Source organism: Pteronotus mesoamericanus, unplaced genomic scaffold (genome assembly GCF_021234165.1).
Source record: "Pteronotus mesoamericanus isolate MK-2021 breed Mesoamerican mustached bat unplaced genomic scaffold, CSHL_Meso_final scaffold_705, whole genome shotgun sequence".
NCBI lineage: Eukaryota > Metazoa > Chordata > Mammalia > Chiroptera > Mormoopidae > Pteronotus > Pteronotus mesoamericanus.
In genome coordinates this window covers 5,893,353-5,911,632 of record NW_026555326.1, presented here as the reverse complement: position 1 = coordinate 5,911,632, position 18,280 = coordinate 5,893,353, and the positions used below count along the sequence as shown (strand labels likewise).

The window sequence follows — 18,280 nt, the reverse complement described above, 5'->3', positions numbered from 1 at the left end:
CTCTTTCCCGTCCCTACCAAATTGTGGGATCTAATTTAAAGGGTTTTAAAACCCCAGTTAAATCTAACCAAATAAGAAATCAAATAACAATTAGAGAGAGAGAGAGAGAATGAGAATTACAGTGAATTAAGTTTTTGATTCTCGATGCTCCTAAACCTTCTATAAAAAAGGATTAAGAACTCTGGATTGGAAGGTAAGAGACACCCTGCCTGAATTTTCTATTTCTAAATCCTCCTTTGTAAATGAAAACCTTCCTGCCTATTTCAGGAAGGTCACTTTGAACATCAAATGACAGCGAACATAAAAATACTTTGTAAAGTGTGAAACACTGTTCGTGTGTCAGGAATTTTAAATAGAATTGAAAATTCATGAAGACAAGGGCGAAGAGCCCTTTTAGAGTCCAAATGTTTATCAGCAAGGTAGGCAATATTAAATGCCGCTCTTCTCCACCTTCAAGGCACTTCTCCTTCCCAAAGGCACCAAAGAAATTTTCTGGAGAGGATGCCTAATTGTCCCTGCCTCTCGGCCTGGCCTGTTCCCTTCACTCTATAGAACAGAGGTGCTCATCTTTCACTTGGCCAGTGTTGCTATGAAACGGCTATGATGTCAAAGACAGATTCTCAGGCACATAATAGAAAAGACTAATATGTAAACACTCAGATTTGATGATTAAAATCAAAGACTTAAATAGGTTTTATGATATGTTGTTTAGGGGGCAGTAAGCATTCAATGGGTTCTAAAGTTAATTTAATCTAGTGTGGGACAAAGGCTAGTAAAGAGGAATTTAACTGTACTTGCAGGTTAAGAAAGCTCCACGAAGGCAGGAAGCTCTGCATGTGTTTGCACAGCCTCCAGAACACCCCCAGCATGGGGGCCGCGACAGCGCAGTGATACACACTTACATGAATTTAAACACTTGGGGAGAGACCGTTCCTATTCTTTTCAATTTAATACCTTTGTTTGAGTTATGTGTAATCTTGTCCTGAGGCAGAAACCTGGACTGCCTGACCATCCCTAATCCATCCCAGCTGTGTGTGTCCACAAAGGCCTTCTGACAGCACAGAAGCTGCCTCTGCTATGACACAAAGTGGCAGTGAGTTTCCAAAGTGATCAGTACCTACAAACAAGCATCTACACCTGTTCTTTAATAAACATCCGATTTTATTGACAAAGCATTAAAGCTTCAGCAAGAAATACCCAAGGCTAGTAAGTCTTGTCTTGTACAAAACTACAGAACATTAAAAAACAAAAGGGGGAGATGACAAAAGGGAGAAAGAGAATATGCTTATATTGTACAAATTGAGAAAACCAAACTGAAATGGACAGAGGTTTAATGAGCTGAAAAAAAATTCCAAAAGCATAAATAATTATTAGGAGCTGCTGCCAGGAACCTTTGTATCACACAGTTTTACACTATTGCAGCGTTATAGCACAGAGATATGGAATGGAAGTAATGTTTGCAAATGAAAATATGTTAGTGAGCCCCCTATTAATCTCAAGCACTGATGTGAGATGAAATAGGAAGTGAAATTCACAAAACAAGCATTTGAGAAAAAAATAGTGGCATCTAAAAATATAGATATGTTGTGACTGACTCAAGAAGAGTTCAATTACTGTTTTGTTCTAAAAGATGGAATAGGAGAAAGAGGCTCCTATTGATGTGTTGTTTTGATTTCTATCCTAAAATCCAAAAGGTAAGCAATCTGTTTGGCTACCTGCAGGAGCACCCACCAGCTGATAGAGATTTCACAATAAGCAGAGTTTAAACTCTCCTCTGAAAACACTGTGAAAATGATGATCCAGGTTAAGCACTTCTGGTCAGCGAATGCTCTCCTCAGACAACTAGTGAGCCCTCCCCACACTTGGTTTCTTTACTCTGGACTTTCAGAGAATTTCAAACACCTAATGTGCACATCCATTCAATCTACTTTTTATATAAAAGAACAGCAAGAGCAAAATGTAAAAAAAAAAAAATTTTAAAAGCTAAGCAACCTTTCACAGAAAGGAAGTGAATGAAACATGTCATAAGGAAAAGGAGCTTGGATACAAGAAGGGGAAAATGCAATGACTGACGGAAGGACAGATATCCACAAGCAATGATAAAAAAAAAAATTTGTTCCTTCATCTGTGATTTGAACTGTTGTTGCTGCTTTGATTTTGGACGGATTTACTTTTTAGTCCTTGCATAGAGTCCCCTACCCCCATATAAAAGAAACGTGCTGAGAGACAGCTTGGTTTGTTTTCATCTGTGGAAGCCAGCACAGGCGATGCAATATAAACTACTGATGATTCTTTGCTGGAGACGGATGAAACGAGCTACCTTCAAAAAACCATGATTAATGAGAATGAACCAATACTGGAGGGAAACGTGCAGTGAAAGGAAAACAAAAACCCCTCTTACAGCCCAGCTTGAGCAAAACAGGGTGTATTAGGAAAAGGGGGACTTTCTTACCTTCCTTTCCTTTCTGAAAATCTCAAATATTTCAAGCACTTTCTTTTTACCCATCCTTTGTATACAATATGGAAATATAGGGGGTATCTGATGAGAGGGTAAATTTCAAAATGGGAGAATATGCAACAGAAGTTTTCCAAAGATATTGGTAGCAGACTTTCAGATAAGAACAAATTATTCAAGAACATGCACCGAGGACAGAAAGCCGATAGGAGACAGGAAATGATGATGCTGGGTACAATAAAATTAGATGAGCAAAACAGGTATCTTTTCTCCAGCAACATGACTCAGTGTTAAAGTTTAAATGAGTCTAACTCCCGTTTGATGTCTTCACAAATCCTCATTCCTGAGAGCCTATTTGGACTTATGCTTGAAAGGGAAGGGACGTATACTCTTCTTTCATAATTCACTTCTTCATTCAAACATAAAATTCACTCCTTCCACCTCCTGGGTGAAGCAGAGGCATTTGTTTTAAATTAAAGTCAATTTCAAAGGACTGAACAGTGTCCAGAAGCCACATGATGGAAAAGTGGGAAAAAGCGAAGCACTTCAAGGATCTTCATAACAGTTCAGAGATTGCTCCCCCTGCTAAAGAGATTAGACACAAAAAGGTTTCTTTTAGTATCAACTTAAACCTGTTACTTACAAGAGCAGAAATACTGATGGATGCTGGATGATGCATGACAAGTACACATGGGCTAAGAATCTCCCCCTCTAAGTTAAAACCAACTCCAGCTCCCAGTTACTCTTCTTCACTGAAGCAATAATCCAAACCCCAAACCTCCACCCCATACCTTCTCAGTGCTGCCCCAAAGGGCACAAAAGATGAAATCATCGGAGTTCTACACATTTTCTAGGCTGCTAATTAACCATTCTCCAAGGTGTTAACAAATAGCGCAGTAGGTAAAGGAAATTAATTCTAAGGTACTACATCTCCAATCTTTCATATATTAGGCTGATTAGTCACTAAATGATTAACAGTGAGGAACAAACCCTTTTCCAAGCACCCCTGTTCCTTCAGTGACATTCTCATCACCTTAGAATTCCAAATATGATGAAATGTTAATGAATACTAGTGTTGGGATTTCTATGTGCCAACGACTCATCAATAAATAAAATCCTCAATAATAAAATCAAATGAACACTTTCCTGATTATTCCATAGAAGCTGTTCAACCTCTGATGGACATCCTTAGATGGGCTGCTGTGAAATATTAACTAGGAAGTGTAAAAAGAGAACAAGGTGAAGAAAATCCTCCCAGGTATCATTGGGAATGGAAGAGAACATGCCACTTGAAGGTAAAATGGTTAAAAAAATAATTGCCCAAGTTATAAAAGAAAAATACCCATTTATAAACTCTGCTTTTAACCTGAATTTTACAGTAAAAATTAAAGCAAAAATGAAAAATGGCAATAAAAGTATATTCCCATTTGCCTGAGAACAAGCCTGAAATTACAAACTCTCATGGATGCTATATTGTCAAAAATCAAATTTAAACTTTATGTAGTTCAGTGAGGTAAAAAGTTTATTAGGCACCTGTTAAGCAGATCGCTCTCAAAAAACATAATTAACCTTTTGAGTTTATTTTTTAAAAATCTTGAGACAGAAGAATCTACACCACAGAATTCACTATCAGGCCTTTAACACTTCATGGTTAATTTTGCAGACTGTCCTTTTAGGTACTCTAACCAATCTTGTTTTAACAGCTTAAAAATGACTACAACATGGACATTTTAAGCCTAAATCACGACAGAAAAACCAAAACCAGAACAATCATACAACGAGTGAGAAAAGATACACAGACACAGCAGTACAACAGAAGGCCTCCCGGCTAGTCTGCTCCAAGGACACGTGTTATTTAGCTGTAATATAAAGAGAATCTACCATAACACCTCATGATGAACAGCTGCTACTGGTGCCTCCCAATAGCAACCCAAGACAGGGTGGCCTTAGAAAATACCAAATCCTGATTTTTAAACATTATCTTGGTCAGCTAATAAAATCACAAAGAAACAAAAAAGAATATGCAAATAGTTGTCTGAGTTCAACAGAAATTCATAAACTAGTCTTGACTGACCGATCATTTTTTAAAAAGGGAAGAAGAGGGAAATTAAAACCCTCAATACTAAGCATCCAAAACAACCGCAGACCTGTCCGGCAGCAGGAGGACAGTGGGGGGCCAAATGCCGGGGAACCTTCCCGGGGCCTGCCCGCCCCCAGAAGCGGCGCCTCTGCTCACTTGGGCCTTTGCCAGCCCCACAAGGCCTCAGCGCACACCACCCCCTTCATGCCCACCGTCTCACGTATGCTGGCAGACCACAACTCTGTCACACAGGCTGCTGCGGATGATGACTGCCAAAGAGCCCAGGTTCTCGGGCAATCCTCGAGCAGTCACGGGGCAACAGGGACACTGGTGGCTCTGCGCACACCTCAAGTTTCTGCTCTGAGGACTGCACTCTGGAGGGTATCCAATAAGGTAACTGTGGGGAACCTGAGAGGTGCTATGTTGATCTGGCCTTTCCAAAAAGCCCCAAGGTCAGGGTCACCCTCACCATGCTTCACTGACGGATCCTCCCTCATTACAGAAAGTGTGTCTTCATGGATGTTGGTCCACAGGTGCTATCCAATACTGCTGAGCTGTTTGATAGGAAAGAATCTTCTGTAGCCCTAGATTCCAGATAGCCAGATTATTTCTATAGTGGTCTATGTGTCTTCCAATCTTCCTGCATAATGTCCTGTTGCAATATGAAACACACTATAGCAGCTTTGTCAGGGCTTACTGCAGTTTTTCCAGTAACTGCTCAATTGCAGATATTAACATACAGTTGTCATTTATATAACTTGAGCAGTAAGTAACACAGCCTATACCTATAATCCTGCCTTCAAACAATTTAGCTCTAATGCAAAACTAGAGCATTGTAGGGGAGGGAAGGGACACTAAACCTTAATCCTACAAATATAATCCTCAGACTGAACTAATTTTGGGTGTGTGCATGTCATGCTTGCACAGAGACCATGCTAGTCTCTGTATTATTCCAATTTTAGTACATGTGCTCCTGAGGCAAGCACGTGAACTGATTTTTTAACAAAGACTTTACTAATTTTCAGAGAGGGGGAAGGGAGGGAGAGAGAGAGAAAGAGAGAAACATCAATCAGTTGCCTCCAGCACACCTCTAACCAGGCCCACAACCCAAGCATTGTGCCCCAACCGGGAATCAAACTGGTGACCTTTTGGTTTGCAGGATGATGCCCAACCCATTGAGCCACACCAGTCAGAGCTGGTTTTTACTCTTTCAGACAGTTTTGAAGCACAGCTGAGAAACAGCACGGCTGTTGTGCTCTGAGTTGTAAAACCTAAAAGTACCTCATGGTATCCTTGACAGAAACCCAGCTTGGCAAATGCCAGAGATATTTAGTTACTGTTAGTGGCCACATCAACCAAAATTAAAAGCTGAAATCACTGTACTAAATAGAGAAAAATAGTAGCTTTTGAATTTTTAAAAAATAGTGAGGTTTGAAAGCTTTAAATGGTTTATTTACCGTACATTTACTATTACAAAGCAAATGATTAATTACAGACAGGTTTTAAAGAAGCTAGGAGACTGTCCTAGGATATTTCAATTAACTCAAGATGTTTGGCCACAATTTGAAAGCACCCCGAAGCATTTCAGCACTTTGGGCTAGGAAGATCTATTTAGACTTTAAACTGTATTTCTTCTGTAGTAGCATCAGTTTGTGCAAGAAATGAGTTATGAAAGAATTATTTTTATTTAATGAGTCATTTACTAATCTGCAGTCTTTGTTGGTGATATCCAGATAACTCTTTCAGACTATTTTAAATACATACAAACAGAGCCTTATGTGACTGAATGTGGAGGTTGTAACTGATCATCTCTGAAGCACCATAAATACTGTTGTTGGGAAACATGGGGTGCTCAGTAGTATCGTGTTGGACTGTGAAAAACTGAAGTCTAACTAATTTGAAGCAGAATACTCAAAATGATGAGTAACTGAGTCTGCTTCAGCTTCTCTGTAGAAGAGAATTCATGTGCATAATGATAAACTGACTTCAGAATAAACAAGGAATTCTGTTTCACACTCAGTGCCCCACGTCACCACTTTTGGATTGACGTATTTACATTAAAATGTTAAAGCAAAGGGGAAAAATACTGAATACAACCACCTATTTTATCAATCCGGCCTCTAAGTCTACTGACCTAGCTGCAAAAAACTGAGAGTATAGTATTAACTAAAGTACTGCTTCTACATAAAACAGAAAGTTTCCAGAAACCAACAATGCTGGAATAGAAAAGGAGTCTTCCTAGGTTCACAAATATTTTATAGAAAATTAAAATTGTTCTTCTATTTCCCAATAAAAATCCCTCAACATATAAAAGTCAGAAAACTCAGTAAGTTTCAAAAGGCTTAGGTTTTAACAAGCTACACAGACACTGCAGTTTCTGTCTTTTTGGTAATCTCCTCCTGTTAGAATAATCTTTTCAATCTTCTCTCTTAACATGAAAGTACTACCAACAACTTCATTATTGCTTCTAGACTACTGGGAGAGAGAAAAAGCTCTGGGATTTGAATAATTTGAAGAAAGAGAGAGAGAGAGAAGAGATACTACAGTTAAACAGACAGGGGCTACATAAAGCAAGCTTATAGTTGTGGTTATCTGTGTGGCTCTTTCATTTGAGGCAAAACAAAATATCTAGGAGGAAATACAGATGAAGGAATGAATTAAACCAGGGGTTGTTATCCCTTTGCAGGTCATGGATTCCGCTAGGACTCTAGGTATAGGCATCTTTCCCACACAATATTCTGCATAAATATCAATGGACTGTAGATTTCTTGAAAACTATTTAGGGACCTTAGGTTGAGAGCCACCAAATTCAGCCAATATGGTTTAGCCTGCCCTTGTCAGCAGCTTAAAACTCGGAGAATATCCGCCACTTGGAAAAAGGAGGGAAGGAAAGAAAAGATGCTACAGGTAAACATTGTCAGGGGCTGTACAAAGCAAGGCCACAAAGCAAGCCAGACAGCGCTCCCAATGTGTCCTTACCTGTCAAGGGCTGGCTGAGTTCCGCCTGCACTTTACCCTTCGCTGATCCTTCCAGAGGTAAACCTCTGTCCCCTTTGTAGAGTTTCGGTTTAAATGGAGAATCTTTCTCTTTACCTTTTGATCCTTTAGGCCGGCCTGCTTGCTTCTTCTTGGATTTGCCATCCCCCTTCACACCCAGTAGTGGATGGACTTCTGTAAAAGGACAGATAGGCATGGAAACACTACCACTCCCATTATCCAGGTAAGCACACGGCATGTCCCCTATCCACGAGCAGAGTGTTGCCCTTGTGTCCCAGAGCTACTAATACAAGGAGAAAAATTTGCTTTGTTTATTATTTATTAAACTATAAAAAGAATGGTCATTGACAAATAGTCGGTTGGCTAAAGGGCACACACAGCCTATGTGCCTGTACCAAGGCACAGCAGCTCTGAAGTGAACAAGCAGCTGAAGGACACGGATACTATCCACAGCAAGGCAGAGCTGGAGTGCACATCCCCAATGCCATGTGAGAACAGAAAGGAAACGCGCTTTGGAAACTAGAGACCCGGGTAAAAGTCCTGATTCAAATATGTGATTATAAAGGCTTCCAGTGTCAGACTATAAAAAGTAAGGAGGAAGAAAGAAAAGACTGTCCAAGTCTGACCAGTCCTTTACCACCTAACAAAATCTTGGGGGGTCGGGGGTGGCCTAAAGAAAGAAACTCTGAACCAGGTGTCAGAAGACTTAAAATGTGCTGTCACCTTAGGCAAAGTACTGAGGGCAGAATCTCCCCATTTTGAAAGAAAAGTGAAAGTACATGAAATCAGTACAAAGTTGTAAAGGGCTATAAAAACAACTGGGGAAATTCCCTGAAGGTAAATCAAAGAAACAGGAAATTACCAGATTGTGCTAGAGAATAAAAAGTGCTGTCTATTGGGCAAAAGAGAGGAGATGCGGCTCTTACCATCATTTGGTACTCCTTGAAGTTCTATATTGGTTGTTTTGGGTTTCTTCTTAGGTGGCTGGGCCCCATCTGCTGAAGACTGCCTCTTCTTCTCTGAACTGGCCCCTTCATCCATCAAGGAAGTCTGGACTGCGTCAGGTGGGGGGCCATAAGGGTTTTCTTCTGGGTCTTCTACCTCAGGGGCAATGGGTAAATACAATAGAGCCTTTGAATCTTCCAGCTCTTCATCACTATTTGGAATAAGATCAGACAAGGGATTGGAAAAAGAGAGGAAACAGTTGCTTAAAACAATAGCCCTTCCTCTAGGACAGAATCACCTATATTAACCATAAGCAACAGGTATGGATCTAGAGCTTTAAGAAAGCCAATGTGAATGAAAGAAAATCAGATGACATGATTAACAAAACCAGTACTAAAATTAAACAGTATAAATGAATTATTTCAGTTTAAGATTTTCTATCAGGGGAGAAAGAAAGGGATTTCTTGTACAACAAAGCAGCTGGCTCTCGGATCTAATAAGCAGACGGGACTGAAGGGCCAGCCGTGGGAAACTGAGACATACAACACTAGCAACAAGGAGGAGGAAGAGGAGGAGCATCCAAGGCCAAGTCCTGTGGCTCACCTGCTACAAAAAGCAGCAATAGGATCCACACTGGTGACATCGACTTCCTCATCCTCAGCGGCATCAGCCCCTGCAGCACAGAAACACAGCAGGGGGGTGAAAAGTGCAAAACAGCCTTTTACTTCTAGCTCAATGATTTTCATAAGCTGAAATTCAGAAGAAACAGAGGAGGAAAACCAGACAGTTCATTTTACGTAATCATTCCACAAATACGTGCTAAATGTCCACCACGTGCTAGACACTGGGACTACAGCGATGACCAAGAAAGCTGGGAACAGTTCTTCAGTAAAAGCGTCATAGACTAATTGAGAAGACAGACATTAACGGATCATTTCAATTTAACAGGTGCTACAGTAAAGATATGTTCCATGTACTAAGTGGATGGGAATGAGGAACAGCTTATGGGAAAGTCTGGGAAGGCTTCACAGAACATAATCCAATAATACCAATACAGTCCAGCACAGGCCGCACCCCTGGTGGCCCTCCTAAAACCACCTTAGAGGCTTGTAAGTTATCTAGTATGACAAAACAAGGACCTAATTCCCGCACCATCAGGCTGATCTGTGGCATTGATTATTCACTGACAGTGCTAAGTGGTGAGACTAAGCATTCACACACGCAAACCTCTACTAGACATAAAGCCATGTGTTAGACAGACACAATGGAGGTAAAAAGTCAAATCTTCATTCTCAAGGAGTCTCATTGAGAGAAAATATCGATGAGATAAAAATACCAAAGATCATGAACAGAATAGAAATTAACATCAGAATGCCTGTTACACCTGGGCACTATACTGAGTGCTTCAAGTGAAGTAGCTCATTTATTCCCCACAAGCCTAAAAGGAAGGTTCTATTGTAGCCACTATTACACAGATAAGGACATTCAGCTTTAAAAAGTATTTTTCCCAAGACAGTATGACTCTAGAGCCCATACTCTTTCCTGTCACCTTACTGACAAAAGAGTGACAATACATGATACAGCTGAGCACCCAGTCTGTGTGGGAGCTTTGCTAAGCACTACTGGTAAATCCTCATGTAATCATCTATAGTTTATCAGGAAATATAAAGTAAAATGTTAAGAGATCTGTTGAACCTTAGTAATAATGCCCATGTGAGCCCTTAATCAATTAAAAAAGTGACATTTTGACTGTGATGAAGTAAATTTTCATCCCAAATTAAGAACAAATAAAGCAATCATTTTTCCTTTTGGAAACACTGTTTGCAATTAAGCAATATTACCTGTCTGCTCCGGCTCACTCTTATCTTCATCTTCAATATCAAACTCTGATTCCCTTTCCTCATATTCTACATTTTCATCCAATTCTTTGAAGTCTGGTGCAAAGGCACTCCAATTTTCCTACACCACAAACAAAATATACTACGTAACCATTTAAGACAGCGAAAGCCTGTAATCTAGACATTAATGACATAAATGAAAGACATGAACATGAAAGCTACTTAGAACTCTGAGATTAAATTTGGTGGATAATAAAAATTATCTATAGGTTTTACTATGTTAAGATATTTCCTAATTTAAACATTCCAAGTTATTATTAACTATTGTTCTTTCACAAAAATTTGCCATCTTTAATCTTTTTAAGATGTAACTCTGAGGTAAAACCAACTCTGACTCCAACTTACTCTTCTTCATGGAAGCAATAATCCAAACCCCAAACCTGCACCCCATACTTTCTCAGTTCTGCCCCGAAGGGCAAAAAAGGCAAAATGATCAGAGTTCCATACATTTTCTAGGCTGCTAATTAACCATTCTCCAAGGTGTTAACAAATACTGTTTTTAATTTCCTTTAAGTAAAGGAAATTCTAGGGTACTACATCTTCAAATCCTTTATATACGTGACTGATTTTTATGAGTACACTGATTACAAATATAGTTAAAGGTGTTCAAAACAAAATGAAGATATAAAACATAAACTGAGCTGAAAATACAAAAGCAAAATAAAAACCTTTCTCAGCTAAGAAACAGAAAGATGTAACACAAAGTCCACTGTGAGTTGGCTATGGCCCAAGACCGTCCCATCAAAATAAAGCACAGCTAGATACACTGAGCCTATTTAATTAGGTTATCAAAATCATATCCAAAAAAAGTAAGGTAATTTTTAGCTTACTATTTGTAAAATTCTTTGAAAAAAAGAAAGGTTTCTAGTTTCAAAGCAGTTAAACCAGACAAATACTTACTACTTGATTTTGTGCCCAGATAGATACCACTCCACTAGAAATGGATGCTATGATGGGTCGAACAGGATGCCACTAAATTTAATGGAGGAAAGAACAATCAGTTCTAAAACGAACCCATGGTTTTCCTGTATTACACAGGTAACAACAGCAGCCTCTCACTCTACTCACAGCTACATCCAGCAGGAGTTCTCCTCTCGTCCCGTGGAGGATCTTCACCAGGTTGCCTATGCTCTTCTCCCAGATGTACAGGGCGTGCTGCCGGGCTGAGCCTGCCACTATGTATTCCCCATCCCCAGAGAAACAGCATTTCTTCCACGGGGTCCTAAAGGACAAAGAAAGAGCCCAAGGCAAACTAGAACTGGAGCCCAGGTCATGGATTATCACACGGTCTTCTAGGCTGTGACACATACCTATTTACCAAGTCCTGTAATTTCTGCATAGGTTCAGGCTCCCCATCTCTTCCACAGGTTAAGATTTCTCTGCCATCATAAACCCTGATTATTCGATCTGCTGTGTTAATTAAAAAGCAACTACAGAAAAGAGAAAAATGTCAATGCCAGAGTTCAGGAATCTGTTTCCATTAATATTTTCTATTACAACCTGTTACTTAAAACAGTACCATGACAGAACTAATAAACTGGGGAGAGACTGAGCAAAGATCAAAGTAATGAACCCGGAATACTTACGCATCTACTTGCCACCTCCCACACCAAAATTAAATTTGAAGTGAGAATACGTTATATACTTCCTGTGTATACTTGAACCTTGTACGTGCAAACCAACAAACTAATCACCAGTATTTGAGATCCAAGATCTGTAAACTGAAACCAGCTTGCTGAATTCTCAAGGGTACAGTTAAATGTATATAAATACTTCATTTCTCTGGCCCGTTTTATATACAAGATAGTCTTTTTAATGAATTCATAAACTATTTCAATTTAAGATGTTCCTTTTTCTTTTACTGTAATTACATTAGAAACCTGTTAAAATACACCATTTCATGCCTTCTTTCAGACTGCACTAACCTTTCCTTAATTAAGAGAATTTTGAACATGAATGTCCCCTACGCACATACGGGGGTTCCTGTATGAAACAGGATGACTGTTACCTCTTCTACTGACAACCTATTTCTTCTTGTTTTTGCTGATATATCTCCTTCTAATTGGGTAACCAAACTTACCAGAAAAACACCTGAAACTACAGGGATAAATAGGCTTTATGTAAGTAAAGTATATGTTCAGTTACTATGTGAATTCTGTGACATCAATTTTGATTATAACAGTATCTTTACCCACTCCTAACCACGTGCCAGGATTTTTGGTTCTAAGCATGTATCATCACGTATCTTTTCTGTAAAGGAAATTGCTTGATAACTTCCGGTCAAAGAAGATGTGAATGCTGGTTCAATGTAATACATTTTATGAACTTAAGAACCAGATACTGACAGTTTCTATTAACTATTTTTTAAGTAAACCTTAAAAATTTGTGAAGTATAATACACACAAACACTGTGAATCTTGGTGTATTTTTGCATTCCACTCAATTTTAAAACTTCCTCTAAAAGGACAAGGTCTCACCTCCCCTTCCGAGCAAACTCTATTGACTTGATGGCTGTGGTATTGCTTGTTCCAGTTGTTACTCTGAAGGAAGCAACAAGATCCTGAGAATCTGTTTTTAGGACCAAAATCTAGAGTTTAAAAAAAAAAAGTAAAAAATAAGTATCCTTAGATCTGGCTTCTGTTTCTAAAACTGGGCAAAGACTGGGTAAGAATAAAAACATTTTATTCCCAAAGCATTCAATCTGATTAACTGGTATTGCCTTTTACCTCTTCAAATAAAGGATAGTGTCTTAATCTATTCTAGAAATATGTTTAGTGTTATTCCCAATATCAAAAAAAAAATGAATGAATAAACAAAATGTAGTACACGCATACAACAGAATATTATTCAGCCCTGCAAAGGAGGGAATTCTGGCACATGCAGTGCGTGGATGAATCTTAAGGACATTACCCTAAATGAAATAAGCCAATTCATAAAAAGACAAATACTGTACAAATCCACTTATGTGAGGTACCTCGAGTAGCCAGATTCATAGAGGAAAAAGGAGGACAGCTGCCCAAGGCAGGTGACGGGGGCAGGGAATAAGGAGTTATCGTTTCGTGTTTTGCAAGACGAAGTTTCAGAGATGGCTGCAGAACAATGTGAATGTACATCATACCAATGACCTATATGTGCTTAATAGTTAAGGTGGTAAGTTTTATGTTATCTGTATTTTATGGTTTTTACTATGATTTTTTTAAATTATCACTTTCTAAAGTAGCCATAAAATTATACTAGCCCATGTGCCCTAGTTAAAAAAATGTTTAAAAAGGTACCTAATGAAACTATAAACTCTAAGTTTAAAAGGGACCTTAATGCTCACCTAACCTGACTTCTTACTCTGCAAAACTGTAAGTTAAACTGGCCTGAATTATACAATATTTACAGAACTAGGTATTTTCATCAGCAGTATTCTATTTTATAATGACTTTTCAATTTTACAATTCAGTAATGGCTCTTCATTAGCAGCATTCAGTAAAGGACCTTCCATCGTTTATTAGGCAACACACTCTCTAACCACTCTAAACCCAAAAGACAGAAATTACTAAGCATGAGAGAAAAATAACTACATTTGCCATAGGCAGGAGGCATGCTTAGTGCAGGGGTAAAAGAAATGTCAAAGGAAGTAGCACAAGTATATATAAAAATAAACCAAAGCACAGAGTGACTAGGGCATATTTCACGGGCTTCTAGGCTTACCTTGCCTTTTGCATTTCCTGTATAGATATATTCCCCTCGCCTATCAAAAGAGGCAACCACATTCAAGTCGGAGTCATCATCTACCGGCAGAACAACATGTTTGGAATCTGAAAGGGTCAACATGACAGGAGCAGATTTCATGGGACACACGAGAACCTTGTTCCTGTTTAAAAATATGAATAGTACATTGGCCGTTGCTTTGATATCGGTAGGCTGATTCCCTTGCCATTTTCCCTGGTTCCTATACACTACCCTCACCAACTCTTCCAGCCCAAGCAAAATGAATATGGCGGTGGGGGAGGGGGAGACCCAAAAATCTAAATGGCTACTAAGAGGGAAATGACTGAGTAAAGTTATGGAATACTATTGTACCTTGACAAAATGTAATCATTAAAAATAAAACTGTAATAAAATAGTAAAATATGTATGAAATAAAAAAATAAAGAAGATACTGATTAGAGCCATGTAAAAAATACATATTTATGTGCATTAACATGCATATCCATGCTCTGTGAGCTATAGAGCATTATATACCGATCTTTGTATGTAAAGAGAACTTGCCTAAAAGAGAATCTAGAGAAATGCAGTTATGTCTGGGTAATGGAATGATGGATAACTCTTAAATGTAGTTTTAATACTGAACGATTTCCCCTACTAAAAATTTCAAATAATGGGGGAAGGGTCAGGTCAAGAACTAGTTATCATACTTTTTCCTACCTTTGCCCATTTTCAAAGTTCTAATTTTGGACAGATTTTAATTATATAACACTCTCCTTAAAATCTATTCAGTAGAGCCAACCTAGACAAAAAGATTTTGTATGTGGAAGGTTTAAAGAAATGTGTGCATTTGCCTCCTAAAACCTTAAACTGAAATTATATGAGCCTGGAGCTAATCCGTACACAGTCAGACCCCACCCCAGGAAAGAACAGCTCAGATTAAACATACTGATCTCGTGGATGATACTGGACTTTTAAGATGGGTGAAGGGAACCGAAACCTCTGGTCGCAGTCGCCTGAAAGGACATCCCACTGTGACACTATGTTATCCGTAGAGGCGCTCACGAGCTTATGACCATCTCGACTCCAGCTGAGAAGGAGAAATGGGTAACTTAGCACATATTCCAAGGTAAAGTGCATCATACCACTCCTACAGACAAAATGCACAAGTCACAAATACTGCCCTAATTACATGGGCCAATACTATTTCTTTCTTAAAACATATGCTCAAATCCACAACCTGCTTTCCCAACTAAGCAATAAATACGAATGTTTTTATGACATTTTCATATCTAGTACCAGAAGCTCTTAATAGTTCAAGATAACACTGTAAGTCGCTCTGTGAAAGCACATATTAAAACATTAAAACATTTTAGAGTTTAAAGGGCTCAAACAGTGAGCCCTTAAGTATTGATATAACAAAAAACACGTTTTTTTTTCTTGGAGATGGGGAGGGAGTATCTGAGCTTTCTGAGATTGTTCCTCAGAACATAAAATAATAAAGATAATTATCTGTTATTTAAAATAAGAAAGGAATTAATTCCTCCTGCTAACTATAGCTAAGCACCCTGGCCATTGTACATAAACAAACAGAAAAACACTCTGAAAGGCAAAGAGAGACAACTGGCTAGAGAATGCAGGATAAAAGAAATGACACAATAGTGCCTTGGATGTTCTTTTTGCCTCCTATGACCCAAATGTCCTGGACCAGGTGAAAGAGAAGCCAACAACACAGTAATATCAATGGCCGCACACATACAAAAGCTGAAGAGCCTACTTTCTCTAGCCAAAGGACCAGGAAAAGATAAACCAGAGAGACAGAAAATATGTAGACAACAATCACTCTGGTCCAGCAACCTCTGCAGAAAAAACTGCAACCCCAGTCAACAAGGTCTAAATAGAGAGTCTAGACTTCCACTACTGCCCCGTTACAGCAAAGCACCCTTCCCTCCTGACTGGTATCTGAGAAAGCTCAGTGGAGAGCTCAACTTTTATATCTACCAGGCAGTAATGAGGATCCCCAAAGCAGTATTAGTGGAGACCAGGTGGGGGACAGAAACAAGGCAGTTCTATCCTACCCAGCCAGGGCGTTACCAGCATAGGAGGCCCAGTGGAAAGCCTAAACTTCCAAACTCACCCAGCCTAATGCAGCCAAATGAGAAACTTGGTTTCTAACCTACCTGGCAATAACAAGATGGTGCCCTCCCTTCCCTCTGGTGCAGTATCAGAGGAGGCCTGCTAAAACACAAGATTTAAATAATAAATAAGCTCTAAAGTTTCACAACATCCAAAAGGCCCGAGTTTCAACTGAAAGTCATTATCAACCCAAGAACAAAAAAAAATTTCAACTTGAATGAGAAAAGACAATCAACAGATACTAACACAAGAGATGACACAGATGTTAGAATTATCTGACAAAGATTTAAACGCAGCCATCATAAAAATGCTTTAATAAGCAATTGCAACCAAAAGGCTTGAAACAAATGAAAAAACCAGAAAGTCTTAGCAAAGAAATACAAGCTGTAGAGAAAGAAGAACTGAAATGGGAACTTTAGCACTGAAAATTAAAATAACTAAAATAAACTTAGAGATGGATCCGGCAGCCAATAAAGAAAGAAGAAAGGATCAGTAAATAAAGTAAAAATTTTCCAATCTGAACAACAGAGAGAAAACAGACTGAAAAAAAATAAGCAGAGCCTTATGGACCTGTGAGACTAGAATAGAAGATCTAAAGCTGTATCACTAGAGTCCTGGAAGGAGAGAAAAAAGAGTGGGGCTTCAAAGTATTTGAAGACATAATGGCCGAAAATTTCCCGAACCTGGCAAAAGATTTAAAACCTACTGATTCAAGAAGCTGAATGAACATCAAACAGGGTGAGCTCAAAGAAATCCACTCCAAGACACAGAGACAAACCTCTGAAAACGGAGGACAAAGTAAAAAGTCTTGAAAGCATTAAGAGGAAAACGACACTGTACCTACGGGGAGCAATTCACACAACAGATTTCTCATCAGAAACCCTGAAGGTCAGAAGGAAGTGACACATTTTTCAAGTGATGAAAGAAAATAATTGTCAACCCATATTCTATATCCAGTGAAAATATCCTTCAGGTACAAAGAGGTAAATCAAGACATTTTTCACCAGCAGATCAACCCTAAAAGAATGGTTCAATTAAGTTCTCTAAACAGAAAGGAAATGATAAAAGAAGAACTCTTAGAACATCAGGAAGAAAGAACAATGAAAAGAATAAAAATATCAGTAAATAGAGAATTTTTTCTCTTCTTGAGTTTTGACATGAGGCAAAAATTACAATACTGTCTTATTTGGATAGCAATGTATATAGAGGAAACATTTAAGACAGTCGTATTACAAACTAAGGAGGATAAATGAAGGTAAGGTTTCTTTATACTTCACTTGAACTGGTACAATGTCAACACCAGTAGAGGTGATAAGTTATGTATATATAATACCTAGTAACCACTAAAAAGCAAAGGAAATACCCTCAAAAATACTACAGATAAATCAAAACGGAATTCTAACAAATGTCCAAGAAACCCATAGGAAGGCAAGAAAAAGTGAAAAAGAGAAGAAACAAACAAACAAACCCCAAACCAGTATTTATCCAAATTTTGCAACAAAGAGAAGTTATTATTAAGGACTTAGCAGGCTGTATACCTCTATGGTTAAGAACATAGGCTCAAGAGTTAGACTTATGCCTGGACATAACCATTTTCTAAAAGCTGTTTGATCTTTGGCAAGTTATAGAACCTTTCTAAACTTCAATTTCCTCACCTTTAACATGGAAACAATAACAATTACTACCCACAGAAAACTCTTGAGAGAATTAAAATTAATACATATAAAACTCTTAGCCCACTGCTTGACAATAATGTGTGTTCAAAAAACATTAGCAATTATTTGAATCAAAGACAAGATAAATGTATTCCCAGACTCAGGACCTGAGGGAAAGAGGAAAGCAGGGGTAAAATGAGGAAGTGAATACTGAAGGATTAAGTTCAAGTCTAATTACAATAGGACTGCACGTGCAGTCATGTTTACCCCTGGGAAAAGCAATTAGAGACTCCTCCTAGAGAATGTGAACTTATGAAGAAGAGGCCTACAGATTCTCTAACTTGAAGGTTCACAACAAAAAAACCAGCAGACCACCTAATTATCAGGAGATGATGGGAGGGTAAGAGCCTGAGCTAAA

At 38.6% G+C, this 18,280-nt stretch overlaps 1 protein-coding gene and 1 non-coding gene across 5 annotated transcripts in view; both read right to left on the bottom strand.

Annotated features, from left to right (window-relative positions):
• Positions 1-1,140: 1,140 nt before the first annotated feature.
• Positions 1,141-18,280, bottom strand: part of RBBP5 (RB binding protein 5, histone lysine methyltransferase complex subunit) — a 33,847-nt gene continuing 16,707 nt past the window's right edge. The window contains exons 4-14 of one of the 4 annotated variants that reach the window (XM_054563303.1): positions 15,021-15,161; positions 14,075-14,237; positions 12,853-12,962; positions 11,686-11,805; positions 11,444-11,597; positions 11,276-11,347; positions 10,319-10,436; positions 9,081-9,150; positions 8,459-8,688; positions 7,515-7,706; positions 1,141-3,040 (exon numbers count right to left, since the gene is read on the bottom strand). In XM_054563303.1, coding sequence (XP_054419278.1) covers positions 3,012-3,040; positions 7,515-7,706; positions 8,459-8,688; positions 9,081-9,150; positions 10,319-10,436; positions 11,276-11,347; positions 11,444-11,597; positions 11,686-11,805; positions 12,853-12,962; positions 14,075-14,237; positions 15,021-15,161 — 1,399 coding nt within the window. In that variant the 3' untranslated portion in view covers positions 1,141-3,011. Of the gene's footprint in view, positions 3,670-6,405; positions 7,707-8,458; positions 8,689-9,080; positions 9,151-10,318; positions 10,437-11,275; positions 11,348-11,443; positions 11,598-11,685; positions 11,806-12,852; positions 12,963-14,074; positions 14,238-15,020; positions 15,162-18,280 lie in introns of those variants that run through there. The other 3 variants (XM_054563305.1, XM_054563304.1, XM_054563302.1) reach the window with 3 other exon arrangements.
• Positions 5,418-5,521, bottom strand: LOC129062489 (U6 spliceosomal RNA). Its single transcript, XR_008528280.1, has one exon. It is a non-coding gene; the product is annotated as a U6 spliceosomal RNA (small nuclear RNA).